General features: G+C 41.9%; 1 protein-coding gene across 1 annotated transcript in view; it reads right to left on the reverse strand.

Moving 5' to 3' along the window:
- Window positions 1-13,824, reverse strand: part of SDK1 (sidekick cell adhesion molecule 1) — a 383,067-nt gene that overhangs the window by 44,561 nt on the left and 324,682 nt on the right. The window contains exons 33-36 of the mRNA XM_030459721.1: window positions 12,476-12,546; window positions 7,830-7,965; window positions 6,033-6,092; window positions 3,996-4,097 (exon numbers count right to left, since the gene is read on the reverse strand). Coding sequence (XP_030315581.1) covers window positions 3,996-4,097; window positions 6,033-6,092; window positions 7,830-7,965; window positions 12,476-12,546 — 369 coding nt within the window. The remainder of the gene's footprint in view (window positions 1-3,995; window positions 4,098-6,032; window positions 6,093-7,829; window positions 7,966-12,475; window positions 12,547-13,824) is intronic.

Genomic DNA, 13,824 nt, shown 5'->3' on the forward strand with positions numbered 1-13,824 from the left:
AAGCTTTGAACCAAGAGGCAAATGTATGATTTTGAAGATGGTAGAAGGAGCTGTCACCCCCTCTCCTACTCCCATTCTTTCCAAGCTCCCATGTCACTTTGAAGAGGGTGAGATGGCCAGGAAACCTGCTTTTCCAAAGGATAATGCTAGCAACCAAGGTGGAATTTCAATGGAAGGCTGCTGAGAAACCTCTGTCTTCCAGCTCTTTTCACTCCTTCCCTTTCCTATTGCAGAGCCAGTCCTCAGAGATCGTTATTAAAAAGAGCAACAACAACAACAACAAACCAACCTCATCAGTTCTTGTGAATTCTGAAGGTCACCAATGTCACCATCACTTATAATGGCAAACATCACTCCTCCCTTCACACTAATGGATTTACAACCTGTTTATAGGCCAGTGTCTCTTGGTGCACTTCACCCCTTCTCTCCACACACACGCTCTCTTCAGCAGCAGCTGCTGGAAGAAATTATGAACTCTGTTATTTTTCAACCAGAGTGGCTTTGCAGTATATGGGAGAAGCACTGGAGGCTGCAGGCTCATTAGCACAGGATTTGTATTGCCACCTTCCCTTTTATTCACCTTCCCAAATTAGATGAAGCACGCCTGCCCCAAACCTGTGATTTCTGTTTAATTAAAATGCAGGGAGCGGAGTCTCCTGAACTCCAGAGCCCACCACACAATCAGATAGTGACAGCAACCTGGTAGAATAATGCTCTTGATATAGTGGCTGCTCTAACAGAGTCTTAATTTCAGTCGAGCAGAACAGCACCTCTGGTAGCAGCTGCATTTAGAGCTGGGATGAATATCAGTGCCCAGCCTTTTGCTGAACACTCACTGCCTTCCTGATCCCAGCCAGCATCCCTGACAGCTCAACTGGGAAATGAATTAACAAGGCGAGGAGGGGGCTTGCCGAGGGGGCTGTGCCTCCCTTCCTAATTTCTGCAAGCAGTGACTTTCAATTTTTCTGTCATTTGTCAGGGGATGCACGTGGCTCTTTAATGAGTGGGGCAGAGCTCCAGCCAGCTCGAAAAAGTCAACGTTATGAGCATCTTCTGGCCCATGGAGGAGGAGGGGATGGACATCAGCTCTGCTCAGCATCCCTCCTGGCTCCTGCTCAGAGCACAAAGGCTCCTTTCCTGCCATGGGGAAGGAAATGCTCCCCACATAAGGGAGTTTTGCAAAACTTTAAAACACAGTCTTTGCTGGGGATTTGATCTTATGGGTTACTGAAACAAGAAAATGGGCTTGCTCCACCTGTAGCAAAAAGAAACCCAACCCAAACCAAGCCCAAAATGCCTCAAACTACTTGCATCCAGCTGAGGTACAGTTTAGTGACAATCCAGGGCTCAAGAGAAACTCCCTGTTTGGGTGCTTTTACTCATTTGATTGGCAAAACTACCAGAAGGTTGGATTTCATGGATTGGTTTTTGTTTGTTGTTGTTGTTGAGGTTTTTTTGGGTTTTTTTTTGCTTTTTCCTTTTTTTTCCAAGTTTGTCAGGGGGCTCCATTGCCAACTGGAGTTTTTATTGCCAAAACTTAGACACGATGAGAGGAAAATCTTCAAATCTAACAGGGCACAGTGCAAGAGGGAAGGAAGGAATTAAAGACACTTCTCCTTCTGCATCATTCATCCTGGCTGCACCAAACTTTGAAGCTGAACAGCACATCAACCATCAGCATTATTACCAGGTGGCCCTCACTGCATGAAACACCCACCAGAACTGCACAGGATCAGGTACTTTGACCTAAAAGCCAAACCTTGACTTAAACCCTAAACTTGGTTCCTTTTTATAACCAAGAGAGGAATCTTCTTGCACCTACAAAAACGACTGCAATTCTTCTGGCAGAACAAAGCACCATCTAACTGGAGTGAGCCATAAGCTATCTGGGGCCTTCAGACCAGGGATTGTCCTCTTCAGTCATTTCCTATTCAGAGCTCTGCCTGTGTTGTCATCACTTGTTTTTGGGAAGGTTTTCTCAGTTTTTAACATGGCAGCTCCATTGCTGAAGCTGAACTGACCCATTTTTTTCCAGCTTGCTGCTTAACTGCCTTTACCATGGGTAAGAACATCAAGCAAACAGTAACAACAAAAAAACTTGTATTTCCACAGCACACTTTAACTCAAAGGTGTCACAAATCAATTTAAAACTTAAATTGCAATACCAGCTCCAATCACTTTACTCGCAGGATAAATCACAGCCAGTTCTTGGAGGTGGAAGAGGCAGCTAAATAACAAAGCAAGATAACTTCACACAACAAGAGTGAAAATCGGCAGGAAGATCTGACATTCATCATTTCTGCCACATGAACCTAGATTGTCCCTAACCAGAGGTAAAGCCAATATCTCTAAAAAAACATCTCAGTCATACTACAGCTTCAGATGTACCAGCCCTGCCTGTGGGAGAAGATCTCCTGGGTATCTCAGTTTCCTCCCAAATGTAGCACCTTCCACCTCCCTGTTCCCTGTCTTAGTTACAAGAAGGATAGACTAGGACCATGGGATTCAAAGACATGATATAACAACATTTCTTTGTTTTCCCCAGCTAATTTTCTGTGCTGGGTACATGTGTATAAATGCATGTGCTGGCTCCCTTTGCAGCAGTGAGATGTTTAGTTCTGCAACAAAAATGTATTTTAAGGCCAGATACAGTTGGCTCCACTTGGGGCTTTCTTTGCTGCACTTGCAGAAGGAAGATGAAGCAGCAGCAAACTAGAAAAAAGGGTAAATATTGCCAGCTGTCTCTGTACAACCAGGCTGCTCTGATTAATTTATGATGTTTTCAGAGAAAGATAATGAATGCTACACCAAATTTGAAATGAAAATGTTAAGTAGAGTTAAAAAAACTATGCAGTAGAGTTTAGAAAAAAATATGCTTTGCTTAGTAGCACATTTAATGAATAATAATCAAATGAATTAGTGCTGGGTTTGGTAGCTTCTACATCCTAGCCTTGGGACAGAAGAACAAAAGTGTAATCAGATTTGTTCACGGCAGCAGCCTGAACAACAGGAGGGTGCATGTTGCTTGTTCTTGTTCTGAGCTTCAAAAGATGCTGCTGCAATGGATGCCATAGCTAACAACTATTTCAGCACCAGCCTCTCTCCAGCTGGGGTCACCATAAATACAGCACTGCCAGCCTGGGTGCAAAAAAGACATCAGCTATTCCAGCCTTGCTCTTCTTGGCTGGAGTTACTGAGAACCGATTCAGCTGCTGGGTATCTGAGCTCTGCAAAATCATCTGTTTCACGAAGTATTCAAAGAAGTCTTGAGTCTCACCCTGATTTCCACCTCTGGCCTTCCAATGAAGGGATTTCAAACTAATCAGCAAGTTACATTTCATCCTTCCAGCCTGGATTCATGCACCAGATCCATACCAAGTAAAAGCATGAGGAGTGGCACTGACACTCAGCTCCTGCAGAGACTGGATGTAAGGTACAGGCTCTGTATCTTCTTGAGAGCAACCATCACCTGTGCCTCCAAAGCTACCACCAAACTGGACACTAAGTCATCCTGGCTTCAGGAGAATAAAACCCCAGTAAGGTGTGGTGCACAGAAAAAGCCTCTTCACAGAAAGTTGTAAAATAAAAGCACCAACTCCCCAGGTCTTCCTTGGCTTATAATTGTGTTTCTTTTCCCTCCCGGCTTTCTTCTGCTCCACTTTGCACTTCTTTAACTTGAGTCAATTTTTCCCTCAAGCTAATTAGGTATGAACAGTCATCCTCCTGCAACTCCAAAAACTATTTTGTCTTTCTTTCAAATGCCTTTTCTCCCTTATTGATGTAGAGCAGCTGCTTTCAAATGGCATCAAACTGTCAGGATCAACTTATCCCAAGAGGAGATGCTCCAAACAACTCTCAGTGATCATGACCAGGATTTTTTTTTATTAATTCCTTCCCTGGACAAATATTAAATATTATCAGGAGAATATTAATACACACCAGTACATAAAAACCACAACCAAACCAAACAGAAAACTAATTTTCCTTTGACCTACCTGCTTCACCCACGAACACTTCCACTGGTGTGCTGGTAGGGCTCTCACCAATTACATTATATGCTGTCATTAGTATTTCATATCTCTTGTATTTCTTCAGCTCTGAAAAGGCAAGATATTATATGTAATTATTTGTGTTGTACAACAGGTGTTTTCTTAGATCCCATCAGCCCTTTATCACCAGGCTTCCCTCTCATGAAATAGAGCATTAAACAGTACAATTATTGCCCTCTCTACTTCTATCCTTCCTGAATTCACACATCACAGCAGGATTTGCAGAATTATGAAAGACCTTTGGAATGGAATAGCAGGATTTCCAGTGTTTCCTCACAGCATTGCTTCAGTAAGGGGGATAGTTCCTGGTGGGTAACCAGCTAGAGGAGCATCTGAGTCATTCCTAGTGACAAAAAAGAGCAGGACTTGACTTTGAATGTTTAACATGCAGGCTCCTTTTGATCTCTACTGGTATGAGAGAACAGGATTCAAGCCTTTGCCTAATCCTAGAGACTTTCAGTCCAGAGAAGTGCTCAGGAACATCACTGCTGAAGCAGAGTGCAGAAGATCATCTGCAGCAGAATCTAAAGTCCTGCTCACAGTGCTTTGTGGGCATCTTTCTCCTTCAGAGTGACCCCAGCCTGAACATCAATCACAAAGAGAAAGGAGAATTTGAAGGTTGGACTCCATATGGCCATCAGACAACCAATTTCTTTGCTGACATATAAAAACTACTCTGACAGATGAGGTAGGAGACTGAGAGCAGTGTGGTAAAAAAATTTAGAAAAACCCAATTGTATGAGGGTAATTAGTAGATGCAAATGAGGGGGGAGTAGAAGCCTGTCAGCATCATTAGGAGAAGCAAAGCCTGAGCAGTTTTGTTTCAGATTTTATATTTTCAGGGTGAAAGAATCAATCCTAAAAGAAATATTTAGCACCTAAAATATTTCACAGTAAAATTAGATTGAGAGCAGGATCAATAACATAAATTTCTGTATTTAAATGAGCAGTGAATTGATTGAGACACGCATGGCCAGAGGTCCAAATGTCTCCCTTTGCCAATAATTTTCTTTGCTGTCAGTGAATCACAGAGTGCCCTTAACTCTGTGGCTGACAGAATGCCATTGGGTTGGTGAGGGTCAAAAAGTCTAATCACAAAGGTTTGTCTAATTTCAGTTGCACAGAAATGGTTCTGGTTTTCACAGAAATGTGTTGTGCTCCAACCTGATGCCTCACTAACTTTTTGATGTGATACCACTAAGCTTAGAGAGACTGCAAAACATGTAGCAAGCAAATCATCAATAGTGATGCTAAGTTCCTAAACAAACAAAATACAGTAAAATGTGTAGGATAGAGGAGTGGGCAGCTCTTACAGGGAAACTTTAATTGCTGCCATGAAAAGCCACAGGGGAGATTTTAGTGTTAACTGGATGTGGAAGAAAATGGAACACATGAGAGTTCATGCATGCAAGTTTCAGTGGGGATAGGGCTTAATTTTTTTTTTTTTTTTAGCCCATTGCAATCTGTGACTCAAAAGCCTTGGGCAAAACCTATCTAGTGAACCATCACCACCACAAAGCAACTTGCCTTTTAACTCTGTCGAATGCTATTTTATTCATTTCCAATTGAAAACATCTCTGGAAATGCACATAAACTCACTGGGCCCTCCCTCCTCCACGGAATGCCTGAACATAACAATGCTGGAAACATAGGACTAATGAAGTGATACAGCTAAACTCAGATGGACTGCAAAATACGTAGCAAATGAATCAAAATTCATTTAGGATCAGCAATGCTGGGTTGTTACAGTCAATAATGTTTTACCTTCCCAGAAGCCACATTTTTACAACAGCTACCTACTTGCATCATCAAGTGTCTCTTGGTGTAGGGAAAGCATGGGCTTCAGGAAAAAGGCACTCAAGAAAGCAAAATCATTAATCTGTGTTGATTTCTGATAGATCCACTGAGGAGCACCAGAGGAGTTTGCCTGTAGTGTATTTTGAACTATTACAAAGAGTCTCTCTAAAGGCAATGTGCACTTACGTGTTAATTCATACGTCGTTAATGCAGAGCTGCTGTTCACTGTCTTGAAGCTGCTTTGGGCTATTCAGGGTAAGCAAAGCAGAAAGCTTGTTACAGTGCAAGGAAATAGTTATTGCAAATGATGTACAGCAGAGACAGAGGCAAATGATGCAGCACACACAGTCTGAGCTCTAGGACTATACCTTGAAGGGCAATAAAAATCACATCGCTCTCTGGTAACACATCAAAAGCATCTCACTCACATGGGGCTGTTTCATTTCCTCCTCAAGCAGAGGATCTCACAAATACACAACACAGAAATATTCTGACTCCCAGACTAAACAGAACAAATGGGTAAAAAGGAAACAATTTCTAAGGGGAAACTCTCAACGCTGTATTACATCCTCATTTCTTAACATGCAAAATTCAAAACATGAAGAGCTGCAAGGTAAAGCCCTGGCCACAAAGAGCAAACACACACAATGGGACAAGGCCAGTTTCTTTAAATGTGGGTTAGATTTTCCACAGTTTCACTTAGAGCATTCAATATTCCTGCTGTGACTGAATTGTGATAATACACTAAGTGGTGCAAAATCATAGGTCAGAGAGGAACAGACGTGTACTAGGGTGACAATTGTCATATTATGAAGAGAAAGTGGGAAATTTCTCTTAAAGTGCCCCTTTCTCTCTTCTTTGACTCCCTGGAGAGGTACAGCATGCCTTTTGCTACCCTACAGCTATTGAGAATGTAGCTGCAGGGCCAGCCAAGAAGAGGGGGGGGAGGACAGCAGTAGGTTTTAGAGGCTCCTTGGCTTGTGAGACCAGAGAACACCCAAAGTCATTATTTCATGATAATATACACAGTCACTTAATCAGCTTTTGTCTGGAAACCCCCCCTTATGCAAGCTTTACATCTCTCCTCTGTCCTGGTTAAAGCTTTCGTAGAAACCGTTTTTATGAATTCAGGAAAACAGGGAAGTGGATGAAAGATATTAAAACAGCATCATTCAACCCTGTTTAGCTGTTCTTAGAGTGAGTATTAACTTAGTCTGAATATTCTACTGACACCAAAGAATGCAAAAGCTGTTCCCTCCCTGAGCACATCTCATTGCTGGACCATATCTGTCTACAAAGTGCTTGCAGTTTTGCCTCCCATCGTCTTGTTTTGCCTATTTTTCTCTTTGATTTCCTTTTTAGCCTTTGTCTATAAGTCCTTTTCATTTTTCTGTTAATCCCCTCCAATTTCTTTCCATGTGAGCCAAAAATCCCAGGGGCTAACACAGCAAGCAAGCACCTTAAAATTCTTGCTCATTTTTGCTATTTTCTTCCAAAATAGGAACAAGCACTTCGATATTGTAAAAAGATGCATTTATATACTGTCCTGGGCTGATTTTTAATACTGCAAAAATAAAAACAAAATGTCAATTATATATATATATTTTTTTTTTTTTAAATAGCAAGAGAAAAAAAAATGTGCCCAGCTGAGGAAAACAGAATCCCTCTCTTTTTCCTTTGATGGCAGAACAAACTATACCAGGGTAACATGAAATGGAGGGAACAAGAAAGCAGGATACATGGGGGGACAGGACATCAATTCCAACAGGCTGGCACAGATTAGAGTTCACCATTAGAAGTGATTCTAATCAGAGTTCTTAGAACTTTTCAGCATCTTCACCCTGATTGTATAAAAGCAAAATTATCCCAGCATTCTTAAACACAACTGTGTGTTATTTCCATGGTGCACAAAGGGCATTCAGTGCCTGGGACAACAACAGATTGCCAGGCAGGGATAGCACAGGGTCCAAACCAGACACTTACGTGTGAGCTCTGCTCTTAAAGCTGAAGGGTTCTGGATGGCTTTGGATTCTGTTCCAGATCCAGTCTCATAATCCAGCTCCCGATAGTAGATCCGGTATCCCAACAGCAAACCATTGAGACTCTCAGCTTTGGGAGGCTGAAAAACATTAAAACATTCCCATGAAGAGCAAAGTTGGTAAAATGTGCATGGCAAGAGCCATCCAGGAGCAGGGGCAGTGGGTGACACGGGTCCTGTGCAGAGGGATGAGATGGTCCCTGGTGAGCACTGCCATTAATCACACCCAAGCTCAAAGGTTGGAGAGTTTGAAAAACACAAGTTAAAGGCAACTTTGACAAGTTCACTCAGCTGGGGCAGTTCCAAAAGGCTCTTCACTTAAAAATTGACACTATATCCAGGAGCTGAGCTCCTTCTTGGGCCTCCTTTGTTTGTGTGCTAAACATAAATAAACACTTCTCTAAAAACGTGCCTTGCTGGCCACCACTAGTGGAGCAGAAAACCAGTGTTTCTCTTCTGAGATGAAAGGAAATAAATTATTTGCTTGAAGACAGAATTTCTTTAGTGGCTCTTTTCCTTGGGGGCTGTTCATAGGGCATTCTCCATTTGACACTTTTATTGAAAGACCGATGAGAAAAGAAAGAATTGGTGTGTTCTGGCTTTAATTAGGAAGATGAAAAGAGGTCTAATAGCCTCAGAAAGGCATCTGGGGAGGAGTCATGGTATGGTAGACTCTGGTGAGTTGCAGAGGTCCAGTCCCACAGGCAAACCCAGGTCTCCTCTGTAAGAGCTTGGAGCAGTGGTGGCCATTGGTCTGACTCATATAATGAGGCTTTTTTATTCCTCAGCAGAGATTCTTCAGCAGCCCCTCTAATCTTCCTGCAGATCCAGATATACAGCCAGTCCTCTGAAAAGGAGATTTTTGTCTGAACGGGTTGCATAAAGAGAGACAAGCAAAGGGAATCTTCGTGTTTGGGGAAAAAAAAAATACTTTCATGAGTCTAATACAGGCTAAGAAGTGCAGAGAAGAAAAGATGCCCTGAGCCACTTGTCTTCTAAAGATTCTTGTTCTGAAATTTAAGGGGCTGAAAGTATAAATGAAAAGGATTTTAATGATGATCTCACCTTTAATCCAGAAAGATCCCTAGCAGTCTTGAGAACTGTACTAAGGAAAACCTTCTGTCTATTGTGGAAAAATTAATGGCTGGCATGAAACACTGTCACTACAGAAGGTAATACCACATGTAAATTTAATGAAGAAAGTAAGAATATTTTTTACAGAAAGAAGGAATATATTTGTTAATAACCTAACATTCTGCTTCCAGAAATGACAAGAATATTCCATTACTTCATTATGATGGCAACAGGGGAGAGAGGGCTGGCCAGGCTCAATGTAAAGGACTTTGGCTTCAGGTGAGGGCTGAAGGAATTAAGTAAAAAGACTGCAGTATATGAAAGTAAAAAAAAAAGAGAACTGTGTGAACCAGAGTATAAAAGTAAGATCTGCAGCTATCAGGAAAAGGAACAGAAACTTCTGCAAGAAGTCTGCTTCTTCTAGAGCTGTCCTGCCCAGAGTCTGCTGAAAACAAGCCAAATAATCCCAAGATTTTACTGTACTTGCTGTGCATGGTTGGAGAAACTCATTCATCACTCCTGTCCATGTTCATTACTGTGCTCTCTCCATTGCAGAAGCTTGACCACCTCTCACTAGTATTTAGCATTCCCATTACAGAATGGTCTGGGAACAAAAGGTTGTGATGGGCTTTGGGAATCACCAAGAGCAACCCCTCACAACTGCCTGAAGTCCTTTTCACAAACAGAGAAAACTCCAACAGAAAACAAGCTGATTTTTTCCTGTGCTATTGGAAAGCTGTTGCAAACATCACTACTTGGGTGGTTAGAAGCCTTCATTTAATTTCTAATTTAAATAATTCAATGGTTTATAACCATTTGTTCCTGTGCTAACATTGCCTTTTGGGTTAAATTGCTCTTCTCCCCATGGGGTGTTTACTCCTGTGATGTATTTTAAAAAGGGCAATCACGTTCTCTTTCAGACTCTGGTTTACAAGGCAAATAAATCAAGCTCTGGTACAACAGCCTTTCCTAGGCTCAACCTGAGCCCCTTTTTCAAGGGACTGAGCAAAAAACCAAACAAAGTGACAACCTTCTCCAAGGCTACCTGATGACATGGTCACACCTGGACCAGCTGAAATGTCCCCTCTGCAAAGTGGAGGAGACAACATAGGGTTAGAGGCAATTAGTAGTAGGGCTATGGTTTCCTTTCCAGTCTTCTGACTTTCCTCTTTTGTTTTCTGTGTTACTCTGAAGTTGCTTTAGCCCTGATGGTGCCCTGGCAGGGAAGGGCTCCCCAGTGACAGTGCCACCAAGACACATCTTGAGTCCATCACCATGAAGGAGAAGAGAGGCTGCAGAAAACCAAAGCCTGTGCAGCATGGAAATAAATTTCATACAACAACAACAACAACATAAAACCCACTGTGAATATCACATAGTTTTCTATTTCAGTGACTCTCTTTTTTCCTTCCTTCAAATTTAGGACGGGAAAGTTCAGAAAATAACCTGCTTGAAGACTGTCTTTTTGCTATGGAAATCATGATTCTTTCCTGAAAAGGGTACTCTGCTAAAAGGTCAGGTCTTCCCCCTCCATCTGTCTTTCATGGACAAAACTTTGCTTTTGATGTAATGGATTATTTAGGATTTTGTAGGGAGGCCTGAGGGATCTGCTAAAATAAGTAAAATGATGATGAGTGGCAGCTCATAATGTTGTACAGAAGAGAAGCACTTTTGTGCTGTTTAAAAATAAAATAATAATAAAAAAGAGACTGAAATGTAAGTCTGAATAATTATTATCTCTAAGGTAGAGCAGAACAGTGCCTGATCCTCTTGTTAGCTGTGACATCCCCCAGAACATTTGAAGTAACCTTGCATTATTGATACAACAGACCTCAATGGAAATAACTGATTTTCTTCCTACTTTAAAAATAATGGACTGATTGGACCAAGCAGCTGAAAGCACAGATAGTGCATCTAGAGTTTGTTTTGTGAATTATTAAAACGGCTCCAAGTTAAAAATTTAGCTTTGCTTGGAAATCTACTCTCCCATTTAGCTTGACTGCTGTTTTCAGTTTACATTATTTCTTAGACACTGCTGTGAAACTTCTTCTTAATTGGAGGCTATTGTGGGACTTGAAGATTTTTGTTTATTTGAAAAATAGAGTACGGCTGAATTACCAGGACCTATTAATATACATGTAGTAATGACATATAATCACCCACAACTCCCTTGAGATGGTTCTGGCACAACCACTCCATTTTGTTTTCATGAAATAAAAAGCATCCAATTACCTAAACAACCACCTATTTCAGATTAACTACACACCAATAATCAGTCAATTTGGGGAATGCTTCTTTCAGTGGCACATCATGCCTCACATCCTCTCTGTTCTTGCTTCATCTACTTTTTTTTCCTCTCTGTTCTTGCTTCATCTACTTTTTTTTCCCCTTCACTGTGGGTTTAATTTGTAGGTGGGGCAGTAGATTTACATGTCTCCATAATTCCTTCGGTAAAACTGCTCAACATGTCTTCTATTTATTCAACATGCTGTAAGCAATGATGTTGCTTAGGATTGTGCTGTGTGAACCTGGGGCAGTAACCCAGCAATCCAGCCAGGCACGTTTCTAAAACGCTGCTGGATAGCAAGAGACAGACCCTCATACATCTCTTTTTAATTTATTTTTTTTTTTTTTATCATCTAAAAATGCAAGGAGCCCCATCTGTACTGTAAACTCCCATGTACATTTTTCACTATAATGCAATCTGTCCAAAGTTATCCTTATTATGTGTGTGGGACATTGTCTCAGGAGCAGGGTGGGCAAAGGTTTTCCAGGCTAGGTTATGGATAACGTGCAGTAGCCCCCTGGGTTCCCTCTATTTATGCTCACACTGCAAAAAGAAGCCTCAGGCACTGGGTCACAAAATGTTCCAGCATCTCCCAGGAGGCCAGTATTGAAAGATAAAGGCAAGTAGAGGAAATGCCTCTATAAAACACAGACTTGGCATGAATAGTTTCACATCCAGCTCAGAGATATTAGGGAGAGCTCAAACTTCCTTTCTTTTTTTCTGAAAAAATCTCAATTTTTTTACCTGCAAAGAGCCAAAAGGGCATGTGGAGTTCCTCAAAAGCTATGAAGAGGATTGCAGGCACAGCATTTGCCTCTCATTATTTTGGCAGCTGGAGGAGGCAGCATGTGATGTGCAAGTGAGCTTTTGATTATATGATCTTTCCAGTACTTTTCTTTCTTGGAATTTTTCAGTCTTAAGATGCTCATCTATTGCTACCAGTAAAAGGACAGAAGAACCTCTACAAGTAGTGATCTTGGGCATCACTACAGAAGCTCCTTTCCCACCCAAGCTTTCCCTCACAGGGCACAAAATAAAGGCAACTGCCTTTTCCCTCCATCACTCAAATCTATGCCTACATCAGGAAAATAAGGAGGTAGCAGCAGCCCTTCAATTTTACTTCAATATTTCCAGCTCAGGAAAATTCTGTTGCAATGTAACACTAAGGTCAACAAGTCAAAGGAACTGAAAAGCTGCTCCAGAAACATCAGAAATTTTCATTTTACCTACCTGCCACTGTACAAGGACAGATGAAGTCGTGTGTGGAGTTACCAACACAGAACTGGGTGGTTCACCTGGAACTAAACAGGAAAAAGAAAGGTCACTAAAGCAGTTATCAAAACAGGGAGGCAAACAGGCAGCTTATTCATCAGATTCTCTTTCTTTGCTGCTGAAGAACATCTTCTAGCTCAGCTGCTACAGCGTGGATCTCAAAAGTGGTGCAGTGGATATGAAAATTGCAACCCAAGCAGAAGTCAGCCCCTTCTCCCACATCCCTTGCTCTACCCATGGTCTTAGCAACTTGAAGAAGAATAAGGGAAAAGCTCAGTGCATAAATCTGGAGGTAGCTGCCACGGGCCAGCTGCTCACAAACAACTGGATAAACATTTGAACCCAAGTTCAACCAGTTATGTGTGTGCTTGGAAGAGTGAGCAAAATATTTCCAAATTTTCCCTTAAATTTTGGCCACAGCTGGGGCAAGCCAACCTTGTTTTTAAGAGTCTGTGTCATGTATTCATGGAATCACAGAATGGTTTGTGTTGGAAGGGACTTTACAAATCAGCCATGCCATGGGAGGGAACACCTTCCACTAGAGCAGGATGTTCCAAGCCCCATCCAACCTGGCCTTCAACACTTCCAGAGATGGGGCAGTCACAACTTCCTTGGAAAACCTGTGCCAGTGTCTCACCAGCCTCACAGTGAAGAATTTCTTCCTAGTCCAACCTCGATCTACCCTTTTCCAGTTTAGAGACGTGAGCAGGCTGGAAGAGTGGCTTGGCATGAACAGCTGATATAGCAAGGAGAGCTTGATTTACCTCAGGTTAACCCATTCCTGTGCCTCTGCTCTGTACCACAGCCTCACACACACACCTCAGCAGCAAAAATGGGAGGCAGGGAAGGCTTATCAGGAGCTGACAGCCCTCCACAGTGCAATGCTCCAGTGGCAGCACCAGGTTAGCTCAGCAGAATAAATGTTCAGTTAGTTAAGGAGCTGAGAAGCTTGCACAGACTTTCCCTGATGTATTGTGAGGACAAACTCTGGATTTGCTGTAACTAAATTCAAAGAGAACCGAAAAGAAAATTTTAAATTCTGCAACAGTGCTGCCTCATTAGTGCCAACTCCAGCCTGCACCAGTCCAGCAGCTGCTCTTCAGGAAGGTGAAGACTGGCTTCAGGCACATTATTCCACTATTAAAGGGTTTCTTGTTTGACTTGGGATACCCTTGAGCTCTGTCCTCTGTTTTTCTGATTTCAAGATCACACTCTTTAAACATTCCTTTTCAAAACTCTTCCCTATTTTTACATCTCATTGTGATATTTAACTAATCAGTTAAATACTGTATTAAATACTGGCTAGT

This window comes from Calypte anna, chromosome 14 (genome assembly GCF_003957555.1).
Source record: "Calypte anna isolate BGI_N300 chromosome 14, bCalAnn1_v1.p, whole genome shotgun sequence".
NCBI lineage: Eukaryota > Metazoa > Chordata > Aves > Apodiformes > Trochilidae > Calypte > Calypte anna.